Source organism: Ammospiza nelsoni, chromosome 8 (genome assembly GCF_027579445.1).
Source record: "Ammospiza nelsoni isolate bAmmNel1 chromosome 8, bAmmNel1.pri, whole genome shotgun sequence".
NCBI lineage: Eukaryota > Metazoa > Chordata > Aves > Passeriformes > Passerellidae > Ammospiza > Ammospiza nelsoni.
This window is the reverse complement of record NC_080640.1, coordinates 38,675,506-38,699,855: the sequence shown is the minus strand read 5'-3', so window position 1 is coordinate 38,699,855 and position 24,350 is coordinate 38,675,506. Positions and strand designations below refer to the sequence as shown.

General features: G+C 45.0%; 1 protein-coding gene across 1 annotated transcript; it reads right to left on the bottom strand.

Annotated features, from left to right (window-relative positions):
• Positions 1–1,066: 1,066 nt before the first annotated feature.
• Positions 1,067–19,363, bottom strand: TSPAN15 (tetraspanin 15). The gene is made up of 8 exons (XM_059477125.1): positions 19,229–19,363; positions 14,604–14,789; positions 12,813–12,887; positions 10,312–10,407; positions 8,787–8,903; positions 6,450–6,497; positions 5,020–5,136; positions 1,067–1,801 (listed from the first exon to the last, which is right to left on the bottom strand). The coding sequence occupies exons 1-8, from the start codon at positions 19,322–19,324 to the stop codon at positions 1,658–1,660; spliced, it is 879 nt and encodes a 292-aa protein (XP_059333108.1). The 5' UTR covers positions 19,325–19,363; the 3' UTR covers positions 1,067–1,657.
• Between the last annotated feature and the right edge of the window lie 4,987 nt (positions 19,364–24,350).

Here is a 24,350-nt window from a genome sequence, read left to right as displayed (position 1 = left end):
ATCAGCGTTCTTCACCCACCTGAAGACAATTTTCTCATCAGCTCTCTGGGAAGGCAGCTGAGCGGGGAATTGCTGCATCTCTCACCTCCCAGAGGCACCATCCTTCCCTCCAGTCCCCATGGCCTGGGAGCCAAGAGTTAATTCCCTCAGGTCCTAGGGAATGGGAAGGGTCAGGAGTTTCCGAATCAATCATTTATTAAGCAAAATCACACAGGGTTCACTTTGTGATTGTCAGGTTGACATTGCTCCCACCCAAACACCGTGAAGGATGGCTGAAAATTCAGTTCAGCCCACAAATCTTTGTAAGGGATAAATGCTCTCCTGTATCCCAAAACACTCTCCCCGTTTCATTTAAACCACCTGAGGTTTAACCACACTTGTGCCACCTCCTGGATTCTGGGCTATCTCATATTTTACAGCACCCCTACATTTACATTTATTAAAATAAATAATTAATTTAATAATAAATTATTAATAAATTATTATTAATAATTTTGATAAATAATAAATTATTTAAACAATTAATTAAATAAATTTATTAAAATAAAACCCCCTTAATTTTGTCATCAATTTCTCTTCTATGTCATTCCCACCTTCCCAGCCCAGTCCCTGCTACAAACCAGCTCCAGCTTCAACTTTCCCGTCCTCCCAAGCTGCTCCTCCTCCCTTCTCCTTGTACACCAACCCGCCCTTAAAACACACCTTGCTTTTTAACTTACCAGAACACATGATTCGAGGCAGAGACCAGGAAATTTTGGGTGAAAAGAAGCAATTAAATATGTAAGTAGTAGCCACTAGAGTGTGCTGTGGACCTGGCACTGCCCCTGCTGCACTGGGATCTGTCCCTAAAAACCATACAGGAACTGGGTGAATCCTTTTTTTTGCTCCTGGAAATGCACGAAGTTTGCTCAGAAATTCTTGGTGAAGGCAGGGAGTTAAGCAGCAAATGCTGGGTTTTGAAGAAAGCAGGAAAAAAAATGTCCAGGACAAGAAAATAAAAAAAAACCCAAAACCGCAATAACAAAAAGCAGCAAAGAGACATCATTTTATAAACAAAACCCACATGTTTTTGGGTTTTTTTTAAGAAAAAACGACTCATTGGTTTTATTTCAACAGTAAATCTTAGGAACATCTCGACATACAAGAACTCCAAAAAAATATAAAGTCATAAATCACCTAGTTAATTTACTAAAGGGGAAAAATACAGTACGTCCAAGACTCAAACATCTTGTAAGTTTGTACAAAAGCCACACAGTAATAAACTGCATTAAAAAATAGATCAAGCATTACCTGACTGATTTGACACTGGCATTTTGAAAGGCACTGAGCAATGAAAGCGATCGGCATCACATCCATTACTGTCAGTAAATTCATCGTGATTAGCATAAAACCCCACTATTAAACACAGCTTTCACGTTCCCCGTGTGGATCAGCAAGAAATCTCTCCGGAAGGAGTAAGGAACAAAGCTGGAGAAGCACAAACACTCAAATCTGACATCCAGGGACGCAAAGAGAGCTCCTGTACATGGAAGCCCGGCTCCTCTCCAGCGCCCTGGCTGTGCCAGCTCCCAGCAGTCACTCGGAGGAATCGATGGCCCTCTCTGCGTGCTGGCTGTCCCCAGGGCCGGCTGGCGGCCCCAGCACCCTGGGGTGCCCATCAGCCGGGGTAGCACATGCAGCAGCCGGCGCCGGCCAGGTCGGGGGCAGGAGCGGCCCCAAAGAGGCTCTGGCCCAGCTTGTGCTCCGAGATGATGTCCTCCACCCTGGTCACGTACAGCAGCGTCAGCAGCACGCCCAGGAACTGCCAGGGAACCAAAAAGGGGATTCTTACATCACACATGGTGTCAACTGTGGATTTATAGCTTTACGTCACTTGAGAAGACAATTTTCGCTATTGTTGTTTCTTTACGCATTTCATTTTTCGTGTTATGGTTTTATATTGGGTTTGTTGCATATAGAGATCATTTGTATATAAGTATTTTCATGTAACACTTCTTAGAATTTGTGTTTAGAGTTGTGAGGGTTAAATTTGTATTATTTTTTGGTTGAGATGTCACAGACATGTTTTATGGAAAATCCTTTCCGGAAAATCCTTTCCTTAGGATTTTTCCTCCTGAGAAGCTGAGAGGCCTCAGAGGAAAAGAAAAAATAATAATTATCTGCTGCTGTGGAATACAACGGGTGCATCTGGGATTGGTCTCATGTGGTTGTTTCTAATTAATGGCCAATCACAGTCAGCTGGCTCGGGCTCTCTGAGAGTCACAAGCTTTTGTTATCATCCTATTCCATTCCTTTCCTTGCAAGCCTTCTGATGAAATCCTTTCTTCTATTCTTTTAGTATAGTTTTAATATAATATATATCATAATATAATAAATCAGCCTTCTGAAACATGGAGTCAAGATTCTCTTCTCTTCCCTCGTCCTGGGACCCCTGTGAGCACCACCACATACATGGTACTAAATTTGGATTTATAGTATTTACATTATTTGAGAAGATAATTTCCACTATCGTCATTTTTTTTAAGTGTTGAATTTTTTGTGTTATGGTTTTGTATTGGGTTTGTTGTATACAGAGATTGTTTCTATATAGGTATTTTCATGTAATACTTCTCAGAATTTGTGTTTAGAGTTGTGAGGGTTAGCTTTTTTAATTATTTTGTGGTTGATGATGGTGAGATGTCACAGACATGTTTTATGAAAAGTCCTTAGGATTTTTCCTCCTGAGAAGCCTCAGAGGAAAAGAAAAACAATGGTTATCTGCTGCTGTGGAATGCAACAGGTGCATCTGGGATTGGTCCATGTTGGTTGTTTCTAATTAATGGCCAATCACAGCCCAGCTGGCTCGGACCCACAGAGTCACAAAATTTGTTATCATTCCATTCCTTTCCTTGCAAGCCTTCTGATGGAATCCTTTCTTCTATTCTTTTAGTATAGTTTTAATATAATATATATCATAAAATAATAAATCAGCCTTGTGAACCATGGAGTCAGATCCTGTCTCTTCCCTCATCCTGAGACTCCTGTGAACACCATCACATACATGGTACTAAGTTTGGATTTATAGTCTTTACATTATTTAAGAAGTTATTTTATTTTTATTGTTATTTTTTTAAGGGTTAAATTTTTTGTTTTATGTTTTTTTTTTATTGGGTTTGTTGTATATAGAAATTGTTTGTATACAGGTATTTTCATGTAATGCATTTTAGGATTTGTGTTTAGAGGTTGTGAGGGTTAGCTCTTTTTATTATTTTTGGGTTGATGACGGTGAGAGAGAGCAGAAATTTTCCAGAGTAGAAATCCATTTTGATTTAAGTGAAATGCACATCTTTGAGTTATGTCTACAGTTTGAAAACACAGCTGTTTAGTCTGACTGCCTGTTCTCATAAAAAGCCTAAGCTCAGAAAAACTACTTCAGCCAAAAATAGAGATAAAGAGAGGAAGACAGAGAGACAGAGAGGCTGCTGTGAGAACAGGTGAACCTGACCTAAGAATTCTTTCTGATAAAAAAGAATTAGCAGCAAATACCATGCAAAATTCGTAAAAATGAGTATGTAAAAACCTATTGTGAAACTGCAGCATATGGATTTGAGAGAGAGATTTAAAAAAATCCAGATTTCCTAGAGATGCACATGTCTTCTAGGGAGAGGAATCTCCACGTGTGTCCAGTGCTGTAATAAACATACCAGCTTTACAACTTTCACAAAGTTGTGGAGTTTTATTTAGCTCCACAAAACAATGGGATTATGTGACAGGGATTTTAAATATTTTATTATTGTTTAAAATTGTAGCTTTGTTTGTAGTATTTTAAAGATGGACTAATTAACTAATTATGGATTTATTATGTTTTTGAGTATAATTTTTTTTATCACTTACATTAAATTCAAAATTCAACAGGATTTCACATACTGACAAATGAGATTTTTGATTCAAATGCCAGAATGCAACCCCATCTTATCAGTTACATTAAATTCAAAAAGAAAACCGTGATTATGGTCAAATGGGATCTCACATACTGACAAATGATTCAAAAGCCAGAATACCACCTCAGCTTATCAGTTACACTGAATTTGAAAATAAATTTATGATTATGGTAAAATGGGATTTCACATGCTGACAAATGAGATGTTTGATTCAAATGCCAGAATGCCACCTCAGCTTATCAGTTACATTAAATTCAAAAAGAAAACCATGGTTATGGTAAAATGGGATTTCACATACTGACAAATGAGATTTTGATTTGATTTGATTCAAGTGCCAGAATGCCACCCCAGCTTATCAGTTACATTAAAGAGAATTGCCTCACCAAACCCTCCAACAGTGATGCTATGAAATGACCAGAATACCATCCCAGCTTATCAGTTAAATTCAAAAAGAAAATTATTATTATGGTCAAATGGGATTTCTGACAAAGGAGATTTTGGTTCAAATGCCAGAATGCCACCCACAGCTTATCAGTTACATTGAATTCAAAAAGAAAATTATGATTATGGTCAAATGGGATCTCACATACTGACAAATGATTCAAATGCCAGAATGCCTCCTTCAGCTTATCAGTTACATTAAACTTGAAAATAAATTTATGATTATGGTAAAATGGGATTTCGGAAAAATGAGATTTTGGTTCAAGTGCCAGAATGCCACCCCAGATTATTAGTTACATTAAATTCAAAATGAAAATTATGATTATGGTCAAATGGGATTTCACATTCTGACAAATGATTCAAAAGCCAGAATACCACCTCAGCTTATCAGTTACACTGAATTTGAAAATAAATTTATGATTATGGTAAAACGGGATTGCACATGCTGACAAATGAGATGTTTGATTCAAATGTCGGAATGCCACCCCAGCTTATCAGTTACATTAAAGAGAATTGCCTCACCAAACTCTCCAACAGCAAAGCCACTAAATGACCAGAAAGCCACCCCAGCTTATCAGTTACATTAAACTCAAAAAGAAAACCATGCTTATGGTGAAATGGGATTCCACATGCCCACAACCCAGGTGCTCCCCCTTACCTGGGGCAGCAGGATGCCCAGCAGCACCCCGGCCATGATGCTGTAGTTGTCCAGGAACCAGATGAGCACGGCGTTGGTGCAGCCGCGGACGTGGATGACATGCTGGACGCTCAAGCGCTGCAAAAACACCAGGGGCAGGGCTCAGCAGGAGCTGCACTGCTGCGAGATACCTGCGGCACCTCAAAACTCTGGGAGCCAGATGTGGTCTGCCCTCCCACCCCTTCAAACCCACTGAGTTTAACCAAAACCTCATCAGTAACTCTTCCATCTGCTGTTAAGCTAAGCTGCTCCACTCCTCAACAAATCACTCCATTTCTTAAAAGTTATTCTACACCCAAATAATTAACTTCATTGTCTTAAACCTGCTTGTTGCAGCTATTTTTCAACAAGAAATGCACCCAATCCTCCTTTAAGACCACTTGGCAAGCAGAGAGGTCTCTCTTTAGCTTTCATCTCTGCTCCCAAGTTGAAAACGCATCAGTGGAAAAACATAAATTGTTTGCAAAAAGACCCAAAAAAGGACAGGAACAAGAGGATTTGGGATTCAGTGCTGCAAGCTGTGCTGCTCCCTGACCCCAGCCCATAATACAAAAGCGCTTGAGGCTGCAGAGGGCCCTGAGCAGTGAATGGGGTGAGGTTAAGCAGAAGGTGGAGTGCTCGCGTTGGAGCCTGGCTGCAGCGTTCAGGTGATTAAGCCACAAATCAACGAACCTGAATGAAGACAAGCTGCGTTTAAAGATAACCAGTAATCCCAAAAACCAACAGCCCGGGCTGGCATTGTGCTCCAAGCGCCTCAAACGAGCTGGGGAGAGGAGATTTCCAGAGCAGCCCCTGCCCTGCCTCCTCCCAGCAGCGCAGAACTCAGGGCAGATCCAATTACCGATTTCCCCTCCTAATCACTCTGCAATTACTGCCCTGAGCTGGCAGTCCCTCCTCGGGAGCCTCTGGGGCCGTTCCCAAAGGGGAGGGTGAAGGAGGAGGCAGCCAGGGAAACCCCAATGCTCCTCCAGGTGTGCCACCACAGGCTTAAAATAAAACACCCACTCCTGGGGTATAAAATACCTAACAACACCTTTTATCAATGCCGATTTTACTCAGTGAGAAACTTTGTTTTTTAAGTACTAAAAGCTTTCCCCAGCTCAAGTCACTGCTTCAAATTTTGAGAGCAGCTTTTTGTGCATTAATTGTGCGATTAGCTTGGGGAAGTTGTCAACAAACAAGGAATCAAGGAAAATGAAAAGAAGGGAAGATACAAAAATCAAACAAGGTGAGGTTTTTCTCACATATGGAAATTACTCCAGGAAAAAAGAACCATTTAAATTGCCAATTTAACTGCCTGGCAGATGAAAGCACACAGAAAACACTTTTATAACAGACAAAACAAGAAGCAGCACCCTCTGCCATGCCAGGGTGGGCACTGGCTACGTTACCTCTTGGTCAATGGTTTTGTATCCACACATAGTGTTGATAATGTCTGTCTGAAAAGAAAACAACAAATATGAACCGCAGCAGGAAACTAAAATCACAGAAATATTATTTTTACCCTGTGTTCACCCAGCTCACAGAAAAGCAATGACAGGGTTATTTCCCAGCCCAACAGTCAGATTTAGTCAGAGCTCCACAGGATTTTAGAGCAATGAGTATTGTCAGCGTGTCACTGACAATTTGAGCCATTGCTATCCAACAAAAGCAGGGTGGCACCAGCATCCAAACCAGGCTGTGACAGAGCTGTGTGACACAGCTGCTCCCACAGAATGAACAGCTGGATTTCCTTTTAGAGCCTCAAGAACTTAACACACCTTATTACTAAAACCAGGGGTTAACACAGCCTTCGTGCCAAATTGATGACAAATTTAAGCTCAGAAATATTTTCAGTTCCAAATAACTTCCAATACTATGAGTGCTGTTTACAACACTAAATTCATTACAATATCCATACAATACCATTATATACATGAATATAAAACTCATATTTTTTAAAATTAGTTAAAATGAGACTGAGTGCTTGCATTCACCACAGACTACTAACACATTTTCTGCAGCCATGTAATGCCTTCTGTGGTTTCCAAGGCTCTACCTTGAAAGCCTGGAAAAGCCAACCTGGAAATCACGAAAACGAAAATCATCCAGGATGTCGTGGCATAAGCAAATGCACACGGGGAGATAAGTGCATTGGAAACAGGACTGTAAGCATTTGGGAGTAATTTCTATCTGCTCCACTAGTGTAAGTGTTTAATAAACAATTTGGCATGAAGATAGCTCCTTTAGAGCCCAGCACTGGCTGCTGCTGGCAGGAGGCTTTCACAGAGGATCAGCACCCAGGCACCCACATGAGCTGGAGTTTTCCATGACTACAAAGCCCATGAGTAATCACAAACCATATCTGCAGCTTCCCAGGACAGAAACCAGCCTGTATTTGGAAGGATTTGTCAAACACAGCAAGACTGATGCACGTTCTGGTTGATTTTTCCCGGGGCAGCCATGCACAGCCCTGGCACTGGCTCCACACAGGGCTCAGCACCAGCATCTCCTGCTCAGGGCCACCAGCCCTCACCATGCAGGGACCACACTTCCACCTGGGGCTTCTCCTGCCTTCCTTCAACTTCCCTGAGCTTCACACTTCATGGGATGCACGCAGCTAACCCTCCCTTCCCCAGCTGGCAGTGAATATACTCCCTGTTTTTCCCTGGAGAAGTTTTTATTTCAGTGCTTTCCCTTTTCCTGAAGGAAAGATCCTGAGCTGTTCTGCTCCATCCAGCTGCAGGTTCTTATTCTAAAGCAGCTCAGACTCAAAGCATGATGTTCAGGTTTGGTTTGTGAGACTAAATCAAAGCTCATCACAGATTTAAACAGAGCCATTCCCACACACCAAAAATGAGTGTGCACACGCAATAAACAGCTTCCCATGACAGACATTTCTCAGCAACACCCAGCAGGATTACTGACACAACCACTGCATCTCTTTTTCCCTTTTTTTAAATTAAACAGCCATGCTCAAGGCAGAGGTTGAAAGGGCAGCCCAAATGAGGCAGCAGCAGAATATCCATCACAAACTCTGCTCTTACGCACACCAAATCTCTTTATCTCATGATCAGACTGGAGACCAAACCCCAGAGAGGCAGGGGCTGCCTGTACTGGGTAGTTGAGGAATTGCTCTTTATCAAATTCAGCATTACACGCATCCCTCAGAAGAAGAACAGTGAATTACAGAATCAATTAAAACACATTTGCATGAAAATCAACCCCTGCTCCTGGTGCTGCCAGCACCAGTTAGGTGCAGACTGCAGTCCCTCCAGGGTTTTACAGGCAGGTGGTTTTCAAGGATAGCCTGGGACAAAACTGTGCCCACAAGCATGCCCTCGCCCTGAGGTCACATTTTTGGGTTATTCTGGAGATGACAAGGTCATTCTGAGTGGTTTTTGATCCACTCTGACCCCCCAGCCATGGAAGCCACCAGGGCCCAGGCTGCCTGGCAAAGCTGGAGCAGCAAACCCTGGGGAAAACACCAACAAAAGTGAATTTTAAACAGCTCTGGTTCAGGTGAGCCACGAGATTAGTGGAGCTCCCAACATCCCTGTTGGGATCCTCTGGGAGGTGGGTCACTGAAACGGCCCACAGCCACCACATCTAATCCATTATTTCCTCCCTTTCAAGCTGCCAAGCCCCACAGATCCATCAGGGGAGGAAAGGACCCATTTTCCTTCACTTCTTGCCCCAGGTTTCCTGAAATCAGCTCCTTTTTGGGTGAACAAAGCGCCAGGACTCACCTTGTTCCTGATGCAGCAAGTGTAGGGCACCCCACAAGCCAGTGGTCCTGGAGCCTCACAGTTGTGGTACACGTTCTGGGACCAATCTCTATAGTCCTCCCCACCACAGCACTTGAACTGGAGAGAAAAACAAAAATAAAATTTAAAAAAGACACAAAACTCAATGATCTTTAAGGTCTTCTCCAACCCTATCGGTTCTACGATTCCAAAAGGAAAAGGAAAACAAAATTTCTACCTTAAACTCTTCGAAAACAAAGTGAGAATAAAACAATTTTAAAATCCCTGAGCTCGCAAAAAATTCTATTTCCAGCTCTGGCCATCATTCAGCAGTGCTTTTACATTGACCTGCAATCTACCTCTGCAGTTGTTTTAAGGGTTCCAACCACATTTCCAACTGGATCTAACAGACAAAAACATTGCTCCAAGGCATAAATTCATCTCACCAAAACATTGTGGGTGTAATTTAGAAGAACTGAAAGCTGGCAAACAAGTACTCTAAGTTTACACTGACTTAATATAAATATTCCCTTTATAATTTAAACCAAGGGGAAAGGAGGAGCTCATTTAATCACTAACATGAACACAGCCATCATTTTGGGCAGTGCATGGAAAATTTAAAGCATGATGAAGCCTAATGACAAAATTTCCTCAGGATGCTCTGCTTCTGACAGACTTTCCATGCTAACTTTGTTTTCCAAAGCAGGCTGCCATCTCCATAACGATGTCCTAGAACATATGGAGCACTTCCTAAGTCAATTTTTTAAATTACCATTACTTGGCATGGTCACAGACATCTCACATGGGCCCTGACATCACCTTGCTGAACACTTGTTGCTTCTTCTGCAGCCTCTGAGCTGCATGGCAGAGCTCCTCAATAACCCAATAAACATTTCAACAGATCAGCCTTATTAAAAAATAACATTTAAAAAGGCTGTGAGTCAATGCCACGTGCCATTAAGTAATGCCCAGCTGGGCTCAGCACAGTTTCTGGATTTTAATGACAGGTAAATGCTCTTCCAGTGGTGTTTCCCACAGCTCTGTGCATGCCCTCCAGCAGCCACACAACTGTGGCAGCCTGAATGCCACCTCATTTATCTTTATTTCTCTTTTTCCAGTGCCTCCTGTCACCAAGATGCTTCTCAACCTCCTGCACCAGCCAGCAGAAGCACTGAGTGCCAGGCATGGCTGGAATTTAGCCTGAATTTGTCTCAATCCAGCTGTGGGGCCTCTATAAACCCACAGGTTTGTAGGATCTGACCCTGAGCATTAGAATTGCACCTGCCAAGGCAAAAGCTGCATTTTGGGCCTCTCTTTTTGCAGTGATGTGAGAGGGTTTTAAGTTTTGAAACCATTTAAATGGTTTTAAATCCAGCTGGAATGCTGCATGAGCCCTGACCTCAGCAGCAACACCATGAGAGATGACAGACAAAATCTCATCCCCCTCATCAGTAATAACCTGATTGGCACGCCACTGGAAAAACTCAAAGCTCAGTTAGTCCAAGGGGTAAAAAACAAAACAACAAACCTGCTTTTGAACAGAATCCATGATGTTCTTGAAGTCTAAATCATCATAGTAATTCTCGATTCCTCTTCTAATGTTATCATTCAAAAATTTGATTGTCTAGAAAGCAAAAGGAAAAACAAGATCCATGGGTTGCACAATGGGCACATGGGCTGGAACAGAGTTAGAAGAGCAGCTTAAAGTGACAAGTGTAACCAATGTCACCACCTTCCAGGAATTTTATTTTCAGTGAATTTTCCATTAATTTGATTTTCCAAAGAGTCCATAATTGCCAGATAGAGAGCTTTGCCCCAGATGGAGTGGAAAAAAAGGTGTGTTTGTATGTTTTACAGTGGTTGTTTTGAGAAATACGGCAGTGAGGCGGCAGCAGATGTAAAATGGTGTCTCCTCAGCATGGCATACTAAAGTTAAATCAACAAAGTGTTTTTAAAGCTCAGAAGATGAGAGAAAATAAAAAGAGTATTTAGTTTTTAAGATCCAGCACAATCTCAGCACAGCAAAACCAGGGACCAACCACTACCAGAATGTAACAACTTTCCTTTCAATCCAGCTGCTGAAATGACAAAGTTAAAGCCTTGCAGCTCAGAAAACCTGAAATACACCCACTCATCTTCTCAGTATTACAAACTGCAACACCCACAAAGTAACCAGGACAAAAAGGATTATCACATCAATGATGAGAAATAATACAGGACCCTCCTAGCTGGTCAAAAACTTCATTTAGACTCTACAGATTTGAAAAGGAAGTAGAGAAAGAAATGGGGAAAATGCACATGACATGCAAAACAAATAGGACATACATAGAGGCTACCACAGTAAGCTTCCATAAATACTTTCTTGTTCCCCCCATACTGACCCAAACTTCTCCACTAACCTTGAAAACCAAGGGAAGAAAGCTGTCCCTAAGTGTAGCTGTCCTGCTATAAATCAAAGCAAAGGCATCTAGTATTTGCCATAGTGAAAACATTTATGTTTTAAAGCATTTCTAACAGAATAGTCTGCTGCTTTCTGTGCAGAAAAATCAAGGGTCGAAAACAGCTATAGCATGCTTGTCAATGATGGAGTCTCCTGTATAAATTTGTTATGTTGCTTATGGATGTGGGCAGGGAAGGGCTGTCCTTTCACTGAGGCAAAACATTTGGGCCATTAAAAAACAACAGCCTCCAAATCCATCTGGAAACGTCCCAAATCAGCAGCCAGACCCAGATGGCCAAACAGAAGAAGGCATTTTGTCCTCCACCGAGAGCTGGAAACTCATCCTGCCTGTATTGCACATTTGTAGCCACCAGATTTCCTCCAAGCTCCTTAACCTGGAATTCCTCTCCAGAACGGTGGCAAACCCCATGGCTGAGCCCTGAAAAGCATTTCCTTATCTCTTCCACAACCACTCCTCCCTGGGAGGGGAACACCTGCTGATAAGAGGCCACTGAATGTCACTGCATGGCTGATAAGAACTATAACATCCCACTGGGAGATGTGAGCCCAGGGGGAGGAGCCAAGCATTGCTGCCCAGATATAATCCAGGGGGAGGAGCCAAGCATTGCTACCCAGATATAATCCAGAGGGAGGAGCCAAGCATTGCCACCCAGATATAATCCAGGGGGAGGAGCCAAGCATTGCTACCCAGATATAATCCAGGGGGAGGAGCCAAGCATTGCTGCCCAGATATAATCCAGAGGGAGGAGCCAAGCATTGCTACCCAGATATAATCCAGAGGGAGGAGCCAAGCATTGCTACCCAGATATAATCCAGAGGGAGGAGCCAAGCATTGCCACCCAGATATAATCCAGAGGGAGGAGCCAAGCATTGCTACCCAGATATAATCCAGGGGGAGGAGCCAAGCATTGCTACCCAGATATAATCCAGAGGGAGGAGCCAAGCATTGCCACCCAGATATAATCCAGGGGGAGCAGCCAAGCATTGCTACCCAGATATAATCCAGGGGGAGGAGCCAAGCATTGCTACCCAGATATAATCCAGAGGGAGGAGCCAAGCATTGCTACCCAGATATAATCTGGAGATTCTGGAACACCAGCACAGCTTCTCCACTGGATTCCCCAGAGGAACAGCAGCTGCCTCTCCTTCCACTGGATCTTCAGAGGAAGAATACATCCTTCTCTACAGATCCCCCTGCTCCAACAGAACCACCCCTGACACTGCAGGAGGGCTGCAGCCACATTTCCAATGGCACTGCCACCAACACCCTGACCCACAGGGTGTCAGGTTGGGTTCTGACTCTGGCAGTGTTGTTCTACTGTACTGCATTGTTTATTTTATCCTTTTATTTTCTTCCCTATTAAAGAACTGTTATTATTGCTCCCATATTTTTGCCTGAGAGCCCCTTAATTTAAAATTCATAACAATTCTGAGGAAGGGAGGGTTTACATTCTCCAGTTCAGGGGAGGCTCCTGCCTTCCTTAGCAGGCACCTGTTTTTCCAAGCCAAGCCAGCAGCTGTTGTTTAGCAGAGCTCAATCCTGCCAGCACCTGAAGCAAGCAGCTCACCTGGTTCCTGAAGATCAGGGCCACCACTCCACCTGTCAGCTCGATCAGCAGGCAGATTCCAAGGATGTACATGAACTGCAGGAAAACAAGTGCAAGTGAGTCATTAGCCAGAACTCCAATTACTCTTGCAATTAGTTCCTTCGAGTCTAGCATTCTATTGCCAACAGACTTGGCTTTCAGCATGGCATTTTAAAGGAAAATATAATATTATAGGTTTGTTCTTATGAAACTGTCAATGTCAGGAGAAAGCCTTTTTTCCTCACTTAAATTATTCTGGGTTTTGCCCAATTGGCAAGCACAATATTTTTCTGCTCTGAACTGACTCAAAACCATTAGATGAAATTATCCTGCCAAGATATTCCTTTCCACACCAGCATCCCAGAGAAGCACATTGATGGGCTGCTGAAAACAAACCACACTTCATGTTTTTATGCTTCCTACAAAACCAGTACTCACCTGTTAGCTTTCAATTAGTGGATAAAGCAGCAGCACACCTTAAGATAATCCAAACCACCTTCTTCTACACTGCCAGTGCTAAATCAAAGCAAAATTCCAGGCTTAGTAGCTTTTAATGTGTTGTTTCCCACATTTATTTGCCTGTGTATGTGCACGTGCTCACAAGTGCACTCACACACAACCACGTGTGCATCCATGACTGCCCATCAAAGCACGTGCAAAATGTGAAAAATATTTTAAAAAAACACATTGCACTGTGAGAGAGCTGCTGCATGCCAGTATTTGAAATGTTTTTCCAACCCTTCAGGCATAAAAGACAGGTGTTGGGTGAATTTAGGTCTGCCGTGTAACAATGAGCTTCATCAGGAGCAAAGTTTCCAGATCCCTTGTCTGAAAATAATCCCTCGTGCTCTCCCCTGAAAGCTGCTCCTGTGTGCTCAGGGTCAGGAATTCACCAGACAGGTGTCTTTTCTCCTGCTAAATCTGGAATCTGCCTGGGAAGCTGGCATCAGGGACTGCTTTGTTCAGTGCCCAGCTGGGTTTGCCTACAGGATGGGAACAGAAAATGTTCCTGGCATCCAACACACCACCATGCTCAGTGGGGAAGAAGCCTGAGGAGAGGCTCTCGGTAAAATTCCAGTATAACTTCAAAATCCATGGTTATTTCTGGCCTTGCCCTCCAAAACAAACCAGGAATTTAGCATTTTGTTACTGATGTGACAAGGCCAGGCTTGGTCGGGTTTTGAGCAGCCTGGTCTGGTGACCCTGCTCACTGCAAGGGGCTCAGACCAGGTGGCCTTTAAAAGGTTCCTTCAGCCCAAACCCTGTGTGACTCTGTGCAGGTGGAAATGAAGTTTGCACACCTTCATTTTAATTAGTCACATGTGCAGCTTCCGTCTGCAACCACAGGAATTTCCCTAAAATCCACCTTTCCAGAGGCACTGGGGAGAAAAACCCTGTCCCTTTCATTTCCCCCTCTGAAAGCTGCAGGTCTCACTCTGAACACACATTTCTGCATCTCCCCTCTGCACTGCACTGCCCAGGGAGGGCAGACAGACTCTGGCCACTGAGCCAGGGCTTTTCCCCTGAGCTGCTTCCTGACACCCAGCATCAACAGGCACGTCAGCAGCTCAGTTTGCACAAGTGACTGATAATATCTCACATTCCTGCTCGTTTTCCATAACACCTGAACTGAGATTCAATTAAAACTTTTAAAAAAGAAACCTCATTAGAATATTTTTCAGTGCAGGCATAATTCTGGGTGTGAATTCAGAGGACAGTGGAAAGCAAAAGCAACGAGCCTCAGAAACTAGGAATAAAAATTCCAACACTTACTGCTTGCAGGAGGCATAAATTGTCTCTCAGGGAAGCCAGTACACCCACAAAGGACACCAGGAACATTACAATGCCCAGAAGTATTAAAATAATTGCTGGGGCTAGAAAGGCACTTTCTAGAGTTTTGTACTTCTGTCTTTCAATTTCTGCATAAATCCCAACGGCGAGGACGAGGGCTCCGATCACCTGGAAGAGAAACAGATTGTTTAACATCAATAACATGTTGTTTTTTCTGCCAGTAAACACAGAGATGACAGGCTGTGAGTACACAGGAACCTGCCACTGCTCACTTCAGGACTCATTATAAACAATGAAACACCCAAAGCAGAAGTTTGGATTAAAAAAAAAATTAAAAACTCTCAAAGACTAAAGAAGAAAAAGAGCTGAGTTGGAAAAAAAAATGAAAGTTGTTCACTTCAAAAATATATTTCATCATGTTTTAACATTCTGGTAGTTAAACTTATCAAAATATACATCAGTGGCTGAAATGTAATTTATTACCCATCTGAGATCACGTATATTACATATATGAGCAACTGCCATGGCATTAATGACTCTCCGTTCTGTGTTTGTCTGTCCTTCTCTCTGTGTGTATAAATATACAGAAATATTTATGTGCTTCTAACAGAACCAGTTTCCAGGCTGGTCTGCAAACAGCCTGTCTGTCCCTTCATATTAACTCCTGCTGTATTTGGGCTCAGTAAATACAGTCAGATATTTCCTAGCAGGAGAAAGGCACCAGATTAAAAACTTGAAAAAAAAAAAAAAAAACCAAAAAACAAACAGCCAAGTTTGAAATTATATCACTTCCTTGAGCAATTACCTGATAAAGCTGACAAGTGAAATAGGAAGGGACAAATTTCATTTAACAAGGTAAAGACATTTCAATCAAAATAATCAGATAAGTTTAAAACATTTAGTAATAGGAAGGGACATATTTCATTTAACAAGGTAAAGATATTTCAGTCAAAATAATTAGTTAATTCTAAATCATTTGGTATTAAAACTGCAGCGTGCTGCAAATCACTTTGAATTATGCTGAATTTATTAAAATTAAAAATAGCCCACAATAGCTAATTACAAAAATTGCAGTGGAAAAACTTTGCTGCCGGCTCCAGCAGCCAGACACATCATCAGGGAAGGGACCAGACACAAATCAATCATTGTGGCTATGTGATAAACAACACTCCTCTTTCCTGACCTGACGTTGCCACAGGAAACACGAGTCTGCTCTCTGCACAACAAGGCTTCTCAATTATACCTCCGAATTTTTAATTTCGCTTCTTCATTTTGGATGTGACACAGTACATCCCACACAAAGGGCCAGAGGGACTCACAGTGTGAGTTACCAGCTCGTGAGCCAAACAGCTGAAATACTTCTTTAATTATGGGATAGCTTAAAATGAATAGAAACTTACTGGAAGTTCCTGATTTTCTATGGAAATGAATAATGACACCAAAGGACAATATGTAGGGAATGCCACCAGTTTGTCATTGAAAGAGAGAAAATTCTCAGAAGGGTTCACCAATGAAAAAGAAATATACTGAAGCTATTTAAAAAGCAACTCAAAATTTGAGCAAATTGAGAGCAACCCCAAAACCAGATTCTCCTGCAAACACTGAAGTGCCATTACCAGCAATAACTCTTGCCTGGTAGACTCCTTGTTTAAAAAGTAAAAAAAAAAAAAAATAAACACTGGATGGAAGCCACAGGTATTAAAGCTTGATGGGGATTATCAGAATTTCAGAAAAGTGTTGTTTCAAGACCAGAACTTTGTACTGAAATGTCTTTTTCTTAACCACAGTTTTCTCATCAAAGCATTAAATTTCAGGGGGATTTTGACTAAAAGGTCCCTGGGAGTAAAATACAAGATACTTCCTACTTTAAGAACTTAAGATACATAAATACATAGAGCATCTTTATATAGACATATCCTCATCCATTTTCACTTCCATCTGTGCCCCCACACCCTCCAAGACTTATGCTTTCATTATCTTCTATTGCCTTAGGTATTTAATAAAATTGTTTTCAACCTTTTCGACCTTGGTGGCAAGGAGCTGTGCAAACCCAGCAAATCCATCCATCCCATCCTGCGCCTGGGCTGGGGACACAACATTTCCCTCAGGAACCAGGGGCTGTTTACAAAATCCTGCATCCCTCACAGCAGCTCCAGCCTGGCAATTCCAGCCGTGAGCTCAGGAAACACCGACTGCCCTGACTCACATCGAGCGAGCATCCTCCAGCAAACACCAGGGGATTTCTCTCTGGGGCTTCTGCACACACAGGAGCTGCTTTCCCGAGAGAAAGGAGAAGAATTCATTTATTAGCAGAAGCTTTAACCCTGTGTTTGCGGTTCTTCCTCTTAAATGAAGCTCAGCTTCTGTTTAAAACGCTGGATTTTGTTTCAGCTGGGCAAGAAACTTACATGGCAGCCCCATTCACCCCAAATTACATGACAGCCCCATTCACCCCAAATTACACAACAGCCCCATTCACCCCAAATTACATGACAGCCCCATTCACCTTCTCCAGAGTTGTCTGGAAGAGTTACAGTGACAGCAGTTTTTAAAAAGCCCAGGGTGACAGGGGAAACCACAAGGTCTGTAGTAAACACCCCCCCCCCGGCAATCCCGGCAATGCTTTAATTTCCTTTCTGCTTTGGATAAGGCTGGTGTTTAATTCCTGGGGGTTTAAAGCCATCCTGGGGACTCAGATCTGGCACTCCATCACCCGTGAGGTACCAGAGGAACTGCAGCAGCAGGGAGGGAACCGAATGAACTCAGCATCCAGCGGGTCAAACCCCAAACAGCAGCACAACACCACAAACCACCCAACGCTCAAGAAAACCAACGCTCCCACAGCTTTACTTCCATTTACACTGGGTAAAAACCCAAACCCAAACCAACAGAGTCAGCAGTGCTGAGAAGTGACATTTCCAGCTGATGAGATCTGCTTGGCTGAGCCGCCACAAAAGGAAATGCCCACATGCCTCACACAGCACCAGCAGGACGATGCCCAGCACCAAAACACCCCCCTGTGCTTCCCCATCCCTCCTTGTCCCCCTGCCAGCCCCCATCCTCCCCCCTGCCAGGGCAAACCATCACCCCCGGCCAACAAATGGAAGCTCTGGTTTATAAACCAGGGCAGAGCATTGAGAATCCAGAGCCAGCGACTACAAAGAGTAAATAAAATCCTCGCGCTGCCTGAAAGGGGCTTTGTGCTCCGGGGATGGATTCAGAAGGGCCCTTTCTGTGCCCCCAGAGGAATGTTTACATCCCACCAGCCAGGGCCCTGCTGCCGGCTGAAAACGCAGGGCAGACAACGAGCACGGACCTCTGCGAGGGACATGCTGCAAAAAAGGGCCTGAAAAATAACACAGAATTAAATAAATAAATTTGAATTTCCCTTTTCCTGAAACCCACAACGGCAGAATAGCTGTGGAGGAACACAGGGAGCATCAGGAGTCTGAACCCAAGGGTTGGTTTGTCTGCTAAGACAGACAAAAGATATCCGAGATCCCAAACCGCCTGAATTGCACCCGAACTCTTTGCATTTCAGTCTTTGTTCATTAAATCCCAGGGTGAATCTGACACTCTCTATCAAACCTGGTGGATCTAAGCCTCTTCTCCCACGCAGCAAAGCAAAAAAAAAAAAAAAAATCCTCATGCTCCCAGCTGGTAAACACCATGTCAGACAAAAACAGACCAGCCAAACTAGAACTCGAGCAGCGCTTCCAGTGAAAAAGCCAGATAGAAAAACCCCTGCCTGAGCACCTCTGACACCAGCACCACCTGGAGCCAGCATCTTCCAGTATCCCAGAGCCTGAAAAAAGCACCTGTAAAAATCAAAGAAAGAGGAAGAGAGAGAGAAAAGAGGGAGGGAGGGAGGGAAGGGAAGAAGGAAAAAGAGAGAAAAGGAAGGAAGGAAGGAAGGAAGGAAGGAAGGAAGGAAGGAAGGAAGGAAGGAAGGAAGGAAGGAAGGAAGGAAGGAAGGAAGGAAGGAAGGAAGGAAGGAAGGAAGGAAGGAAGGAAGGAAGGAAGGAAGGAAGGAAGGAAGGAAGGAAGGAAGGAAGGAAGGAAGGAAGGAAGGAAGGAAGGAAGGAAGGAAGGAAGGAAGGAAGGAAGGAAGGAAGGAAGGAAGGAAGGAAGGAAGAGAGAGAAAGACCGACCCACTTGCAAAGGGCCCCAAGGGCTCCTCCAGCCCGGGGGGTGCCTGCTGTGGATTTACCACACCTCAGAACTCAGTGCCCACAGCCTGGTCCCACCACCTGGGACTCTCTGGCTTCACCTGGATGAGGACAGCAGGTGCCACCCACCTGTGCCTGTCCAGCCTGGCAGCCTCACCCTGCCGAGCTCAGGACATCCCCACACAGCGGGGAGACACGCTGTGGGCAAAGGCTCCGTGTGGGCAAAGGCTCCGTGTGGGCAAAGGCTCCATTGCCCACCCGCCCCGCAGGCAGAGCCGCGTTCCCTGCGCACCCGAACCGTCTCCACCTGCCAAACTCCCAAGCCATCCGCCAGAACCAGTCCGTCCGTCCCTCGGCAGGGTGTCACGGCCGTGGTGTGACACTCCCGGTGTGACAGCCGCGGAACACCCCCGCACTGCCGGAGCGGCCCCTGCTCACCCAGAAGGTGGTGGAGTAGGTGATGAGGCTCAGCTTGAGGCACAGGTACGAGAGCCGCCCGCAGTACCGCGCCTGCTCCGGGTCCCCCGCCGCCATCCTCCGCGGCACCTGCCGGGCCCGCCGCCGCCCCTCAGCGGCCCTCCGCCCCTCAGCGGCCCTCCTCCGCCCCTTCCCGGGCCCGCCGCCCCTCAGCGGCCCTTCTCCGCCCCTTCCCGGGCCCGCCGCCCCTCAGCCGCCCTCCTCCGCCTCTCCCGGGCCCGCCGCCCCTCAGCCGCCCTCCCCCTGCCGGGCCCGAGGGCCGCCCCGACGGGCGGGCCCCGCCAGCGCTTCCGGCACCGGGAGCGACAGCGGGAGAGGCTGGAGCGAAGCGCGGGAGCGGCTGCGGAGCTGCGCCTTCGCCCGTCGTCTTTATTTTTTTTTCTTTCCCCCCCCCCCTTTTTTCTTTTCTTTTCTTTTCTTTTCTTTTCTTTTCTTTTCTTTTCTTTTCTTTTCTTTTCTTTTCTTTTCTTTTCTTTTCTTTTCTTTTCTTTTCTTTTCTTTCTCTCTCTTTCTTTTCTCTGTTTCTCTTTCTTTCATTTCTCTTTCTCTATGCCCCCTTCCCTTCCCTTCCCTTCCCTTCCCTTCCCTTCCCTTCCCTTCCCTTCCCTTCCCTTCCCTTCCCTTCCCTTCCCTTCCCTTCCCTTCCCTTCCCTTCCCTTCCCTTCCCTTCCCTCGGCGAGCACACCCCTGGCCGCTCTCTCTCCTCTCTCTCTCGGGCTTTTCCCCTCAGGAGAATCAGATCCGGCTGCTCCCACAGGAATCTGGCAGCACTACCCGCATCCCCAGAGCTCTGCCATGGCCATTGGAACAGCCGGGACAAAAATCCGCCCCTGGGAAGGCTTTTTTGGTGGAGCATCCCAAAACTGGCAGAGCACAATCCCTGCGCCGGGGTCCATCAGCAGGATCCCTGCTCCAGGGTCCATCAGCAGGATCCCTGCTCCCTTCACCAGGATGAGGAAGCATCCCAGGGCATTTCCCCCTCTCCGTGTCACCCAGGCCATTGCACACGCAGGGAGGGTCAGGTGTGACCGTGTTCACAGGGGTCCGAGGATGAGGGAAGAGACGAGGACCTGACTCCATGTTTCAGAAGCCTGATTTATTATTTTATGATATAGATTTTATTCAAACTATACTAAAAGAATAGAAAGAAGGATTTCATCAGAAGGCTAGCTAAGAATAGAAGAGGAATGGAATGATAACAAAGGTTTGTGTCTCGGACAGAGAGTCCGAGCCAGCTGACTGTGATTGGCCATTAATTAGAAACAACCACATGAGACCAATCCCAGATGCACCTGTTGCATTCCACAGCAGCAGATAACCATTGTTTACATTTTGTTCCTGAGGCCTCTCAGCTTCTCAGGAGGAAGAACCCTAAGGAAAGGATTTTCCATGAAGGATGCTGTGACAGTCGGGTCCTGCCCATAACAACAGCGCGGTGCACTGGCCGTGGGCTGTGCCTGTGTCCATCCCCATCCCCATCCCCATCCTGCCGGCTCCGAGCTGGATCATGAACTGTGAATTCCATCGCTGCCTCCGGGATGCAATCAGCCCTTTGCAGCCCGCCGTGCTGCTCTCCTGTCCCACAAAGGGCTATTTACCCCCGGGGAGAACAGCCCCATTCAGAGCGGCAGACACTGCCACAGAGTGGGTTGTTTGAGGCTGGCCCGAGCAGAGACAGATGGCATTGAAATCAGTGTCTGCTGTCAGGGGAGATGAAGTGGGGCAGCGTTTATCCCTAAGTCACCCAGCAAAGAGACTGGGAAACCTCTGAGCTGCCTGTGAGAGCTGTGTAAACATTGTCACACATCGTTTCTTTGGGTCACACAATGTACCAAAGTCTCGTTTCTGAAGGCTAAAAAATATCCCTGGATAATTCTGTTATAAAAAGTACTATTGCTATTGCCTGCAGTGCTACCACATCCTGCTTCTGGAAAACAATCCAGCCCAGGACACTCCCAGCAACAGAACAGCTCTTCACCTCTGATGCTTCTGACAGGAATACAATGTCCTGGAGCAGTCATCCTCTGGAATATCAACAGCCTCGATTTTCAGGGAGATGTGCAAACATCCCTGACGCTCAGCAATGGCGTGCAGCTGGAAATCCCATCACATGGAGCTGCTGGGAATTAGTGTCTGTCACATGGTCCCCATGTCTCAGGGGTGTCATTCACATCCGAGCATGTTCTTGTCACTTAGGCATCTTCCTTGTTTGACTGTTTAATTAAATTAATTGCTCTGGTTTGATTTTTTAACACCTCACCTGGTCCCTTGTGCTGATCCCTGCACATGAAATTTCAGGGCACATCCTGCTGGACGGGGAAGCTGAGTAAAGGAGTGTCTGTTTTCCTGTTGTTTTCCCTCAGAACTGAGTCAGTGCATCAGAACAGGTTCCTGTTTTGAACCTGCACGACCAGAACTGGGCAATCCCTTTCTTTTCCTGAATCCCAGACTTGGTCTATGCAAGTGGCAAGATCTCTGGACACAGTTGTAGTTGGGCAGCAAATGGTGGTTAAAGATTTTGCCTAAGGGTCCATCAGGGTTGGGTTCTCCTCCCCTGAGCCCAGTGCAGCACAGGGCTGCAGTTTCCAACAAAGAGCCTGGCAGGTTGTTCATTACAGTATCTGCTCCTGGGACCATCCAACAGCACAACTGGCAGTGGTTTTGTTCATATTGTGAAAAATGCGTATTTTATGACTGGCTTTTCACAAATATTCAAATGAATATTATATGTGTTGTGTTAGAAAGTTGTGCTGTATTCATTTTCTTAAGTAGTGTGTTAAATATAGTTTTAGGTTACAACGTAATGTTAAAATAGAAAACATGCTAGGTAAGATACTTTTTTTAAAGAAAGGACTCGCACCAACATAGCAGCCACAGGACACCCAAATCTCTCAGAGAAAGAGAATTTATTGCTCCATTATCGAGTTCTTCCTGCCTCGCTCAGCCCTGAAGACTCAGTCAGGATGCAGAGGAAGAAGCTGACACTGCCCAGACAGAATCCTGTGCTTGAATGGAATTTATGCATCATGGATGAGGTGTATGAATATGCAACAGGCTGTTGCTTTTAAGGGTTAATCCTCTGTTAACATGGGGCATTTTTCGGGTTTATTTTGCCCAGAAAAAGGTGCCGTGACTGTCTGTAACTCTATTGTCTCATATTGTCCTAATCCCAATTGTCCAAATTTTTATTACTCTAATTATATTGCTATTTTTATAACCATTTTATCATCATTAAACTTTTAAAAGTTTAAAAACCAAGTGATTGGCATTTTTCGCACTATTAAGCACCAGTAACTTCCACGTTTCCTCCCTCATGGCCAGGGGCTGTCCTGAGGACACCAAGAGCCACGGCCTGCAGAGCATTTGCCCCAGGGCTTTGGGAGCTCTGCAGCAAGCAGTGAACCCTGCACCGATGTCAGAAAGCCCCAAAGTTCTTCAGGGCTTCCCGAGGCCATTCTGCTGCTTGCTCCCAGCCCAGCTCGGGCACAGGGAGCTGCACTTTGCCCCAGCCCAGGTGGATGCTCATGGCCCTCCTGGACAAAGGTTCTTCCTCCAGCAGCAGAGCCCAGCTTGCAGCACAATTAAAGCCTGCACTGCGTGCATTATTACCTTGAATTATGTTTCCAAAGCACAAAACCCCCCTCGATCTCCCTTCCTGACCCTGCGGACCCACATGCTTTGTTTGCATCTCTCACCCTTTGCTCAGACCTGGGGCTGGTGACTCAGCACTGTAACAATAATCCTGCCCACAATAAAAACAACAGTGAAACCAGCCAAACCCAAAGCCCCTGCTCCCAGGTAATCCCTTTCTCTGGTGTAACCCCAAAACCACTGACTGCTGAGGCAGGTTTTACCCGAATGTGACTTCCCTGAGGAGCCTGGAGCCAGCCTGTGTCAAAAATTGCTGCAGTTTCCAAGCCCAAAGGCTGACAGCACACACTAAAGGGCTGGCCAGGCTCCAGGAGGATAACCTTGTCAATGCTCAACCAGCACAGGAATAAAAGGAGTGGGTGTGGATGCAGGAAGGCAAATCCCTCCTGGCTCTGCCACGAAATGTTGGCCAAAGGGTGGCTGCTCCTCGATTATCACCTGAGCAACTGATCAGGAACCAGGGCGGATGGGTCACAAGAGGGTTCCTAAGAAACCTGAGCACCTTCAATGTCTTCAAAGCCAGCCAAGAGAGGTTACAGCCTCCCCACTGCAGGGTCAGTGAGCGCAGCCCTTTTTATGAGCACTTGCTTCCGTTCTGCTTTCTGTAACTGGTAAACCACTTTGCTGCACTCCCAGTGAAATGTGGGGAGGTTTTTGCTCCTGTTCTCCTTCAAATTTTGCAGGGATTTCAGAAAGCACATTAAAAAAAAAAAAAAAAAAAAAAAAAAAAGACATTATTAGCTGTCGAATTGGTATTGCAAGTCATGAGCAGCCCTCCTGAACTGCGTACAGCAAGTGGAAGGTCCCTGAGCTGCTTAATGAGGCGCAAGACTGGGAAGAAGCACCTGGAAGAGCTTTGCAATGCACTCTGGAAGATGTGTACAAGCGAGCATTTTCAGTTTCTGAGTAGGGAAGAGAGAGGGATTACCTGCAGGGAAGAGGAACAGACATGACATGCAGGACTACAGGTATTGATTGCTTGAAAAGTGTGGAAAACGCCAATCACTTGTTTTTAAAACTTTAAAAGTTTAGTAGTAATAAAATGGTTATAAAAATAGTGATATAATTACATTAATAAAATTTGGACAATTTGGATTAGGACAATATGACACAATAGAAGCAAAGAGTTATGAGCAGTCCAGGTACCTTTTCTGGGCAAAATAAACCCTAAAAAGGCCCCACGTTAACAGAGGATTAACCCTTAAAAGCAACAGCCTGTTGCATATTCATACACCTCATCCATGATGCATAAATTCCATTCAAACACAGGATTCTGTCTGGGCAGTGACAGCTTCTTCCTCTGAATCCTGACTGAGTCTTCAGGGCTGAGCAAGGCGGGAAGAACTCGATAATGGAGCAATAAATTCTCTTTCTCTGAGAGATTTGGGTGTCCTGTGGCTGCTATGTTGGTGCAAGTCCTTTCTTAAAAAAA